This window comes from Poromitra crassiceps (genome assembly GCF_964638095.1).
Source record: "Poromitra crassiceps genome assembly, chromosome: 3".
Lineage (NCBI taxonomy): Eukaryota > Metazoa > Chordata > Actinopteri > Beryciformes > Melamphaidae > Poromitra > Poromitra crassiceps.
In genome coordinates, this window is record NC_139625.1 from 51357632 (window position 1) to 51370071 (window position 12440).

General features: G+C 43.4%; 1 protein-coding gene across 1 annotated transcript in view; it reads left to right on the plus strand.

The window, feature by feature from the left end:
• Positions 1 to 11574, plus strand: part of LOC310772729 (serine/threonine-protein phosphatase PP1-beta catalytic subunit-like) — a 39699-nt gene extending 28125 nt beyond the window's left edge. The window contains exons 3-8 of the mRNA XM_083632635.1: positions 2982 to 3212; positions 3344 to 3448; positions 5352 to 5423; positions 6187 to 6338; positions 9455 to 9589; positions 9713 to 11574. Of these exons, the coding sequence (XP_083488761.1) occupies positions 2982 to 3212; positions 3344 to 3448; positions 5352 to 5423; positions 6187 to 6338; positions 9455 to 9589; positions 9713 to 9817 (800 nt within the window). The 3' untranslated portion in view covers positions 9818 to 11574. The remainder of the gene's footprint in view (positions 1 to 2981; positions 3213 to 3343; positions 3449 to 5351; positions 5424 to 6186; positions 6339 to 9454; positions 9590 to 9712) is intronic.
• The last annotated feature ends 866 nt before the right edge of the window (positions 11575 to 12440 follow it).

Consider the following 12440-nt stretch of genomic DNA (forward strand, 5'->3'; position numbering starts at 1 on the left):
TGGCGTTGTTATGGACGTAGTGCCAAACTAGAATCTAACTATTATGTCTCAAATGATTGATTTCCTTAGTTACGTTACGTAGCTGTGTAATAAGCGGGATAATGTACAGCAAGCCGCTCATTATTGGAAAATAATAATAACACCCATCTGCTGTCGGGATAAATATTCCAATACTGACCGGCTCCCTGCACATTATCCCTTACTTGTCTTATTTGTATCACTGGCCTTGTCCCTGCTCAGCTTTTCATTATAAACCCTTTATAAATGTCTGTGCTGCTATTCTCGGGGCTGTTGTGACACTGCAGGGACAGGCTGTGTCCAATTATTGACTCTCATCTCACAAATTCATTGTGAGAGGGCAGGCAGGGTGCTAACCCCTGCAAAGCCGATCCCGGTGAAGCCCTCAAATTCAAGCTCAAAACAAGCTGGGCTGCATCCGGTCCTGTAGGAGCTTTCAGTGTAGCGTTACTTGAAAATGTAGCCAACAACTACTCTATGCTTGGCTTGGATTTGGTCCAACACAGGCTAGATGGCTAAAGAAGGGATTGATGTTCTCGGGAGCTACTATTGTAACCATGTCATCACCATAATACCCAGAGTGCCTTGCACAACTTTTCAGACATATTTCATTGCAGGATGATGATGTCTTAAAGAAAACGTCATCCTGCAATGAAATATGTTTGAAAAGTCTTATAGCATTTAGGTGATTGATCTAATTATCTATTAGAAAACATAAATTCTAGTAAACGTAAAACACACCTAAAGTGATCTTTACAACTCGGCCTGCAGAGCCGAGCTGCGTGCAGGGCCAGCTCAGCGAGGTGCAGGGCCAGCTCGGCGAGGTGTAGGGCCAGCTCGGCGAGGTGCAGGGCCAGCTCGGCGAGGTGCAGGGCCAGCTCGGCGAGGTGCAGGGTGGGCGAGCCCGCTAGGCATTTAAAAAATAAATACATGTGTACTGCCTGTCTCTTTATTCAGACAAATCCATTATCCAATAGCCCGACCTCGGCAATTGAAATCTTGGATTATCATACAGTCTCTTATTGATTTTTAAATGCTCAAAATATGTCCCCATCACTCTGTTGCATTGACTGTTAATGTGGTCGAAATAATCACTGAAGATATTCTATATATATATTTTTTTAAATAGAATAGTCGAATATTTGTATTGGACAGTTGAATCCGATTCCACTGGCAGAATTCTGAGTGGAGGACAGCCCTACACTTTATTACTGTCTTAGCCTATCTGGAGAGGTCTCTCTGCAGTCATCTCTGTCTGGAGCACTTTGCCCAAATTAGAGCAGCTGTCTTCTTGAGGATATAAAAGGAAGCGGGTCTTGGCTCGGTTAAGAAGGGAGGCTCCCCTGCAGAGTTCCTCACCTCTGGTAAGAGTGACTGTCTCAAATCCATCACTGGCTAGCTGATATTGACGAGGGAAGGCAACCTGGGATCCCACTGGAGGTTGTTCAGATTAGAGTTTGTGTGTGTGTGTGTGTGTGTGTGTGTGTGTGTGTGTGTGTGTGTGTGTGCGTGCGCGCGCGTGTGTGTGCGCGCGCGTGTGTTCTTCATGTGAGTGGTTAACCTGGATTGCCAGTATTCTTTCCCTGTCTATCTCATTTCCCACGGGCCTTGGCACTGATCTGGTCGTCGCACTAGCGATGGCTCATTCTGCGTACGTGTGTCCTTGAGCTTGCGGCTGCAGACATATATCCCCATCAACCCACATGTCCTGTAGTGCACTGAGAATCAGAAATGATTCAGAGAGGTGTGTGTGGGGGGTGTGTGTGGGGGGGGTGTGTGTGTGCGTGCGTGCGTGTGCGTGCGTGCGTGCAGACTGGGGGGGATGAGTATGTGCCTATGTGGTTGGTGAGAAGGAGCTAATGGGGACAGAGCAAAGAAGAAAATATCTCTCCTTTTGTGCAAATTCCTGCAGTTGCTTTGGCTGTGTCACATTGCATGTCTCCTTGACCTCTACATCATCTCTTTTCCTCACTCTATGTAGGCTAGCTCTATAAAGACCTTTCCCTTTTCCGGTTTTGCCCAGTAGTCTTAGGGTGCTTTCTCACTGGTGCGCAGGTACCGTTCCCAAGCACACTTGTCCCCAAATTGACCCTAGTTTCGGAACATTTGACGAGTGTGAACGTTGCGTTCCGTTCCGTTCCGCCCTGGGCGCGCAACAGGGAACCATGACAGGATCCACTTGAAAAGGTGGGCTGGGGAGCGCTTTGGCGTTTCAACCGTTCCGAACCACATAGACAACACACGGGCGAGGATAAACTCCAGCCATAGTTGATGACGCAAGTGCACTCTGTTCCGTTTCCGAGCTCGGAAGAAATGTTGTAATGTGAAATCTGGCCAGCGGGGGAGAGGTGAAGGGGGGGCAATCGTTCCCGGGTGCCGTGCAGAACGGAGCGGAACGAAAGCAGAGATGTAACTGTATGAAAATTTCACATCACGATTATCGTGACCAAAATTATCACGGTTATCGTATTATCACGGTATTCGTAAGAAATTGCTGAAAATGTTCAAAAAGTACTGAGAGATGCACTGAAATCATTTTACAAAGTTTTATATTGAAAACTCGGACCCAAAAAGGATTGATACACTCACTGAAATCATTTCTCCAAGGCTGCGCGTTTGCATCTGGGAGACTGTTGCCAACTTTGGTTGATGATGGACAGTATTTACCATGTTTTTCAAAGCACTGTAATCATGGTACCACGGTAATCACGGTACCACAGTTTTAATGATAATGACAATTTGAAGCGGTACAGTTATCGTAAGGAATTTTTATCACGGTTATAAAACCGGTTATCGTTACATCCCTAAACGAAAGCAATCATTCCCAGTGAAAAAGCAGCCTTAATGTCCTCTCTAATCTCTCTTTCTCTTGTCAGTACCTCCTAGCAGCCTGTCCTCTTTACCGCATGTACATGGCTGAATGAACGCCTTGTCTCCCCCTGCCTGTCTCACCTTCTCCTCAGGTGATATCCATGGGCAGTACACAGACCTGCTGAGGCTGTTTGAGTATGGTGGTTTCCCTCCAGAGGCAAACTACCTGTTTCTGGGCGACTATGTGGACAGAGGGAAACAATCCCTGGAGACCATCTGCCTGCTGCTGGCCTACAAGATCAAATACCCGGAGAACTTCTTCCTGCTCAGAGGGAACCATGAGTGTGCTTCCATCAACCGCATCTACGGCTTCTATGACGAGTGTGAGTAGAAATAGCCTCATCCTGAACACTGATAGGCTTCAGAGAATGTACCACATTTTTGATACACAAACACACCTGAAGCACGCATTTAATCAGGTTTGAATAGTGTGTGTCTTTATACGCTCCACCAGGTAAGCGCAGGTTCAACATTAAGTTGTGGAAGACCTTCACAGACTGCTTCAACTGCCTCCCCATTGCTGCTATTATCGATGAGAAGATCTTCTGCTGCCATGGAGGTGAGGGAACTGCAGAGATATTTACTGTTGGCACTAATTTCCTCATTTGTTCAAAACGTGTACATGGACACTTTCTGATACCCCGGTTCTTATTATAGCAAAGTAATATCAATGGGACCAGCACCATATATATTTTTTATACTTTTTTATTGAGTGAGTAAGGGTCTGGACAGGTTACATGATTGTCAATTCTACAACTAAAGGTAAAGGTAAAGTCCCACTGATTGTCACACAATGTGTGAAATTTGTTCTCCGCATTTGACCCATCCCCTGGGGGGAGCGGTGACGCTCGGGAATCACATGGTGATTTAACCCCCCAATTCCAACCCTTTGATGCTGAGTGCCAAGCAGGGAGGCAAATGGGTCCCATTTTTATAGTCTTTGGTATGACTCGGCCGGGGATCGAACTCACGACCTCCCAGTCTCAGGGCGGACACTCAGACCACAAGGCCACTGAGCTGGTGGCCTTGTGACTGACAATCATGACAAACTGACAATCATGACAAAAGAAAAAACAAAACATAATTTGACCCAGTTACGTTGTACATCCACAAGTATACAGTCAAATATGGTTGTCATCACAGGCAATATAATGTCCCCACCCACACAGTCATTTACACATATTTACCCCACATATTTTTCACACATCCGTGCGTGTGCACACATACACGCACACACACGCGCGCATACACACACACACCCTCAACAGAACACATTTATCTTACTTAGAATGAAACAAAAGACAAAAACAATCCTTGAATTTTATAACATTTATGAATCCTGGGTGATTTTTGCTGCTCCACTCAGGCTACAGAGCATTGTAAATTGAATTCCATATCATGTGAAATTGCAATCCCTTCATTGCTGTCCTCCGATATTGTCCCCTCAATACTTAAAGCAGCTACGAGCAACTTTTTCGATTGTTATTAAACAGTATAAATTTAATATCAATGCATCACATCTTACCTCTAATAGTCGACGATACCAACGCAGAGTAGTCTCGCTTGAACCCCGAGTGAATCGGCCAGTGTTAGTGTGTCTGTAGCCAGGGCAGATCAGGAATTGAAATGAAACGGTTTGCAGCAGCCACTTCGGCCATAACCACAAAATAACTTCCAAAAAACCTGTTAGAATATAACGAGAGATGTTCCCGCGAGTATGCGTGGCGTTCACATTGTTTATGTTATGTTGCTAGGCAGCGCAAACGGCGTAAAAAGGCAGCTGCGTTTCACTTCCTGGTTTCACTTCCGCGTTTCACTTCCGGGTTACCCGGTCCGGTCGCTCTAGAGAGCCCCCTGTTGGCGCGAGTTTAGACAGACTATAGACTTAATAATCACCTAAGGGAGCAATCTCAGATACACACGGCTTTGGTCTCGTCGACTATTAGAGGTAAGATGTGATGCATTGATATTAAATTTATACTGTTTAATAACAATCGAAAAAGTTGCTCGTAGCTGCTTTAAGTAATATTTTATTAATGTTTTCCATTTTTGAAATGAACATGCTTCTTTATTTTTCCAGTTTTGCAATATCAACTTCTTATACACTAATGATGCAAAAAGGATTTTCCACCCAGCTGGTATCTTATTTTCTCAACATTTTGAAAAACAGCATTGTAGAAAATGCCACTTTGCACTTAGAAGTAGTTCTTCATTGCCCTCAGCTTTAATAAGAATATTATATACAGCACCTATTAAGCATCTCTTTCATCCCCTTTATTTAGAATTCCCCCATCTCATTTGAAACACTATTTCCAAGGTCAAAGTTTACTGTTATCCAATTTTTCAAGTGCAAATACTTAAAAATGTCTTTGTCGTTTAGTTTATAAAAAGTAAATACGGTATATATAAAACCAGCACCATCATTTTTCATCCAAAATGTAATTCTTTATTTCTTACTGCAGGGCTATCGCCTGATTTGCAGTCAATGGAACAGATCCGCAGGATCATGAGGCCAACAGATGTGCCTGATACAGGTACTGTGTGTGTGTGTGTGTGTGTGTGTGTGTGTGTGTGTGTGTGTGTCTGTGTGTGTGTGTGTGTGTGTGTGTGTGTGTGTGTGTGTGTGTGTGTGTGTGTGTCTGTGTGTGTGTGTGTGTGTGTGTGTGTGTGTTCAGTTCTCACCTGTTCTCACACATGGACATAGCACTGTATTTCTCCCTGGATCAGACTCTCTCCTTGTATAAAATACTATTACAGCAAAAGATCCTCTGTGTTACATCCAGTAAAAGTAACTACATTTTGCAGACTAATTACTTTTTCAAATTTAGTAACTAAATTACAGTTACTGAAATTGTAACAAACTGGGCTAGTTACTAGTTGCAGCCAGAGCCTATAGCTATAAGCCTCCCCAATAAGCAAATTGTACCATGTAATTACAATGGTAGATACAATTTGACCGTATGTCTTATCCCACACTGTGCCACAGCAACACTAAGATAATGTGTGCATTAATAAGACAATTGAAGCAGACTTTTAAAAGTAATGCAAATGTTACTTTCTCTAGTAACTAATTACTTTGAAGTAACTAGTAACTTTAAAGTAATTAAATTACTTTTTGAGATATGTAACTAGTAACTGTAACTAATTAACAATTTTCAGTAACTTGCCCAACACTGGTTACATCAGCAATGAAGTCAGCTACATCTCTTCCCTGTTGGCTGTCTTTGCTCTCCTTCCTTCCCGCTGTACTGTATGTGTTGCTTCTCTCCATCTGCCCCCTCTCTGTGGCTGTCTTAGGCCTGCTGTGTGACCTGCTGTGGTCGGACCCAGACAAGGATGTGCAGGGCTGGGGAGAGAACGACCGCGGCGTCTCCTTCACCTTCGGGGCCGACGTGGTCAGCAAGTTCCTCAACCGCCATGACCTGGACCTCATCTGCCGAGCCCACCAGGTCATTAGGGAGGAGAGATTGGATGGCTGGATGTTTTGTGCATGTGGAGTGTCAACACAGGAAGCACACAGCAAGGAAACGCCTATTGTCAACTGTGTTTTATTTGGAGAGTCCGCCGACAGATAGTCTACAGAATAGTGTAACATTTGAACAGCTTATTAGTTGACATTCAACAATTCACCTGTTTGGTTTTGTCTGTAGATTATGTCTTAAGAGTTTTTTTAATTGACATTCAACAAACATGAATTGTCACATATACTCTATAGAGAATCTGTTGAACAGTTGAATTGTTAAATGTCAACAAATAAGCTGTGATAATGTTACAAATACTCTGTAGACTCTGTAGTGCCTACAGCAGTGACACTCAACTTGTAGCCCGGGGGCCAGATGCGGAACGTGATAGGGTGCCGAGTGGCACCCTATCACACCCAATTAATCCCAATTAATCCATGGTCTTCAGATAGCGCGACTACGCTTCCCCAAAGTGCGGATGGCGTGACCGCAGTGTTTCAAATGGAGGTAGCAGGTATAGAGGTAGGCACTAGGCAGGCTACAGAAACAGTTCTTATTCTTCCCCATTTCTTTTAATTACCTCATGCGCTCTCAATTGGCCATGTTGCAGTAGTAGGCTACTAAACGTAGTAGTGCAGCAGGTGCGCACACGGCTTGCAGATACGGCTAGACTCGCTGTCTGATTTCTTTTAATTACCTCATGCGCTCTCAATTGTTCACAGCCTACTCACGTTGCAGTAAATTTGACAAATAGATCACAGTCGAGTCCACAACAGAAAATCTGCAGTGGCATTAGTTTTATGGACACTTCAAATAATAATTACAGTGAATAATCCTTCCAAAATGTTTGTTTTGAGAGCACATAGGCTACCTCATTGAAGCGTTTCTTTACTCCATGTAGGCTATCGAGAGTGCAGCAGGAGTCTGCCTGATTGTGTGTACCTATGTGTGAGAGAGAGTTCACGTCTTTAAGGTTAATTACTCTGCGTGTTTCACTGCTCTAAATTATTTAATAATGTTGCTTTGTCATGTTCTGAGCCTGCCCCGCCCGAACCCGCGATATTTTCATATTTTGCTAACCCAGCCTGCGGGACCCAGCGGGTTCTGAGTGACCCGCACATCACTAGTAGGCGGACTATCCAAATAAAGTGTTACCTTGTTGTTGTTTTGCAGGCTTAAAATGTGTGAGCCGAGCACTTGCATGACAGCTATCACTTCCTCTTTTACGTGTCTGATTCTTTCATTCTACCATTTTTGAGACGTTAAACCTAGCAGAGACATACGTGGTGGTTGTGTTCAACACTGTTTCCACCAGGTTGTGGCTCTTTGGCATGAGTATTGACTGCGGTTGATGTTAGGATAATGGACACTTATAGCTAACCCACATATTAACAGCCCCATTGGAACAGCCTCGCTGCACCTCCTTTATCTGCTCTGGTTTCTCTTCTTTTTCCCCATGCTTCCTTCAATCTGACATAGTGCAAACGTTGTGAGCTGTCAGCTACGTATTTAAATATTCTCGCTAGTGGATAGATTGTCAAGAGAAATTTCCTGAAAATAGCTGTCATCTTTCAACGTTGTTTGTCATACCCATTGAATCATGTTATCCTCTTTTTAGCTTTGCGTGCGTCCAGATCTTCCAATCTGCACACTCATCGAGTTGAGTTCTAGCTGCTTCTGGACTGGCATCGTGACATGCAAGAGCCATTTCCTCAGTCAAAAGAACGGCTTGTCCAATGAGCCCTGAGGGGGACTAACGATTAGCGTGTCAATAAACAGCGCAACGGGCGGGACTAACGCCGTTGTCAAGAACGCCGAGAAGTAATGGCAACAGTCAAGGCTGTTTAAAATGGATTAAAAGTACCAGGCAGTAGAAGGCATTTATTCAAAGGGGAGATGTTTTTGTTTTTTGTTTTTTTTGCATTCTCCTGACTGGATTAACGTTCGATTCAGGCGGATACATTGGCCTCTTCTGATTGGTTAGGGAACATGGAATTCTCCTGGTGGAATCCCCTCATGCAAATTGGTTAGACAGGGAGCAATGTCAGGCTAGAAGATGGAAATGGAGTTGACAATTCAGTCTGATATCAGGCACTTTATTGTATATACTGTAGTGTATATATATATATATACTGTATACTGTAGGCTACCTAACTTCTTATATACTGTAGGCTACCTAACTTCTTATATCTATGTTTCTTATGTCTTTATCTTTATATTCTTCCTTACTTGAGTGTGAGCAACTGTAGCATGACTCAATTTCCCCTTGGAGATCAATAAAGTTATTCTTATTCTGATTCAGGAAAATTAGCTGTGATTTGCTGGTGGAACAATTAGGCTAGCATCTATCTGGCTATAGTCTATTAATAAACATGCTGTGCATCACTCATACCATTTATTATATGCTATCGGAAACTCAGAGTGGAGAGAAACAATCTGTATATTCTTATTTATTCCTTGATTCATATGTGATTATGATGATGCAGTGTTATTGTTATTTTCTGAATTGGGTGTTTGGTATTGATCCAGATGTAGGAGGTTTTATCAAACTAGCCATCTCGCGCGCCCGGTTCCTAGGCTCGGCCGCTGCGTGGCCTCACCTGCCCTATTTGCGCACGTGCAATGTCTCTCTCTCCCTCAGTCTCCCTCTTTCTCTCCCCCTCTCCCTCAGTCTCTCTCGTGTGTGTGTGTGTGTGTGTGTGTGTGTCACTGATGACATCATCAGTGATGTCACAATGCCTATGTATGACATCACTGTCGTCAGTCATCACTGATGACATCATCACTGAACTATAGCCTTAGCCTTAGGGCAATTAATCTGCCCTAATGAAAAAAATCTGACTCCCATCAGGTTAGGTCACCGTCACAGATGCTCTTTACACCCCCTAAAAGATTCAGCCCGATCGCTTGTAAAACGGCAGAGCTGTGGCCGGACAAAATTCTTAAAACAGAGAGAGACACAGAGTCCACATTGCTTGCTAGATAGATTAATTGATTGATTGATTGATTGAACCTTGATTGATGTCAGACTGTGTTTTGAAGCTAGCTTCAGGTGTGTTTGTCGGTTGCTGTAGGTGGTGGAATAATATTGTGTCTTCTCACAGGTTGTGGAGGATGGATACGAGTTCTTTGCCAAACGCCAACTGGTCACACTTTTCTCTGCTCCAAACTACTGTGGGGAGTTTGACAACGCAGGTGGCATGATGAGTGTTGATGAATCCCTCATGTGCTCTTTCCAGGTAGATGTGCACAGTGACACAAAAACATCCAAAAACAAACCTTTTGACATTCATGATCATACACACTCGCTGCCTCTCACACGCGCACGCCTTGTCCTTTTCTCTCTCCATGTTTGTTTAAAGATCCTAAAGCCCTCGGAGAAGAAGGCCAAGTATCAGTACGGTGGGGTCAACTCTGGCCGGCCCGTCACCCCTCCCCGCACTGCCCAAGCCCCTAAGAAGAGGTGAACACGCAGCCTCGGCTCCCCCCCTCCTCCTCCCTCTCTGTCCTCAGTCTGTCCATCGCTGCAACCCCAGTAACTCCCCTGTATACCCAAGGTACAGGGCTTATCCAATTGCCCCAATCTTTCTTCCCCATTAACACCCCCTCCACCCCGGCTCCTCTGCCAGCTCTTTTCTTAATATGTATGTGTACATAAATTTGCTGTGACCAATCGATGTATTATTTTTTTGCCTGTTTGTTGGTATTTTTGATATTGTTAACAAATATTCTATTTGTGGTTTTACTTGCAATGCCATTTGAGGTTCTCTGAGGATCCACGTTATGTAAGGAAAGTGAATGAGTTAGAGGAATTCTTTTTGATTTCTCCGCTGAAAACAAAATGGATATTGAATGTTGTTTTGCCTTGATCTCCCCAAAAGCAGTGAGAATCCTCCTGACGCATTTCATTTCAGCTGACTGAGGCTTCCGCGGGACGCTGAACTCGTAGACTCACACTTAGAGCAGTTCTGACATTGCTAACAGTTCAAAATGCATTATAGCATGTGTGTGCGTGCACTTGCAGATGTGTGTTTGTGCACACTCACATTTGATATATTTAACCATTGGAAAAGTGCACCTCTCCATGTGCAGGTAAGGATGTGAACAGAGACAGGCTCGAATGGACCACACAGGCTTAATCAGATGCTGCCGGCAGTGTAGATGCACCGCCCGAACACAGCGCTCTGTGGGCGGCGGCTCCTCCACTCCCTTATGCCTCCCCGTGCCTCCACTCCACACCCACCCCACATGCCACTTCTCACATAGTTGGCTGTGACGCTTTCCTGCCTTAGTTTATTATTCCTTCTGGGCAAAATACTTTGTGCCATAGATTTAGAGTGACAGACACTGATGGATCTATTCATTCATGTGTTTAGTCCATGTGTTTAGTCCATGCACGGGCCTTTCCCCTAAATTGAGCTGGACAGTTGGTTATGGTAAAAAATGTCACTCACGCACCTGGATTGGATAAATGGAATACGGTAGCTGCTAATGGTATTGGAATTTGTTAGTCTGGACCTTGGTTTGTAGAAGCCCATGAGGGTATAGTAAGGAATGCCTCACAGCCTTGGCTGCAAGTTTGTAACTTGTCTAACTACAGTGCAGTGTTAAAATGCAGAAATATTACAAAAAAAGGCAACTTCCACAAAAAGCTCTACAATTTCGGCACCTTAGTACTACAAACACACAGTCAGCATTCCTTAAGAAAATGAAGGAGCACAGAGAAATGTCAAGTTTACGCTTTTGAGGATTTTGAACGGAAATGCCAGCCTTCCCACTTTTGCATCACCCAATATGTTCAGGTACAAAATAGAAAAACTGGCAGGAGTCAGAGTGGGTGAGAGGGGTGGACCAGATGGTTTTGGCATTACTGTGTGATAGTGATGCCACCTGGTGTATAAACATCGCCAGTACAGAAATCCTATTCATCAAAATCAGTTAATTTGTCTATTCTACTGACCAACGATTAGCCTGGGTGGCAATTCAGCTTCAGTCCACTGCAGAAGGGATGCAGTATACTTTGTGTGTGAAACAATTGCCTCTTTTTTTCTTAGCTTTTTGTTGTATTCTTTCTGTTGTATTTCTATGTACTCTATTCACATTGTTTACTTTTTATTCACTTCATTTATTTCCTAATAACAAAAAAATCTGAGGTGTTACCAAAAGCTGTTTTGCAATTTGTACAAGTTGGTTTGAAATCTATAAATTCAATAAAATGGATGAAACAAAAAATGTTGTTCCCTCTTTATTGCACTGATTTGCATACATGTACAGTATGTTTGTATACCAGAAATGCTGGACATTTTAAAGTTACATTTTACACCAAATTGACACTTCTATATTGGCATGAAGCAGACAAGTTCCCCACAAGGATGACCTCTAGTAAAATGATCGAGCAATTATACTCTCATAACATAATATTGGGTGAAACTATGCCTGTCACTATACAGAAACAAACTGACAGAAATGACTGAAAACCAGTGGAATTTTATTCATTTTTGTGGCCTGTCATGTGGGCCCAGTCCACAGCTTGCTGCAGTGGCCCCTTGTACCGCCAGTCGGCCACCACCAGTAGCAAGCAGGCCAAGCCCATGTGGATGTGTCCGTGAGACATGCACCAGGTCAAGAATATCCCCAGCACTGCCTTTACAACGAAGAGGGTGTAGTCTTTGTATTTGTTGAATCCCTGCCTTGGCTTTTCCTTAAGTGAGACTAGCCTCTCCTCAATCTCCTGGGCAGCCTAGGAAGGGGATAAGGAGAGAGGCACAATTAGGATAAATGAGGTTATGTAGCAAAAGAGCAATTTTATAATGAATCATAATATCCATCCAATAGTATGTCTGTCTGATTCCAGTGTTGGGAATTACACTACTTCTTGTGGTAGTAATCTAACTAATTTTTCTATTTGAAAAAATGGCAGACAACTTCAGAGGATTAGCATACCGGTATGTCTTGTCCCACACTGCCACAGCAAGTTTTAAATGTGTGTAAGAATCGAAACAGACTTTTGAAATTAATGGATGTTACTTTCTCTAGTAACAAATTACTTTTTCAATTAGTTTTTAAGTGAAGTAACTGTAACGAATTACA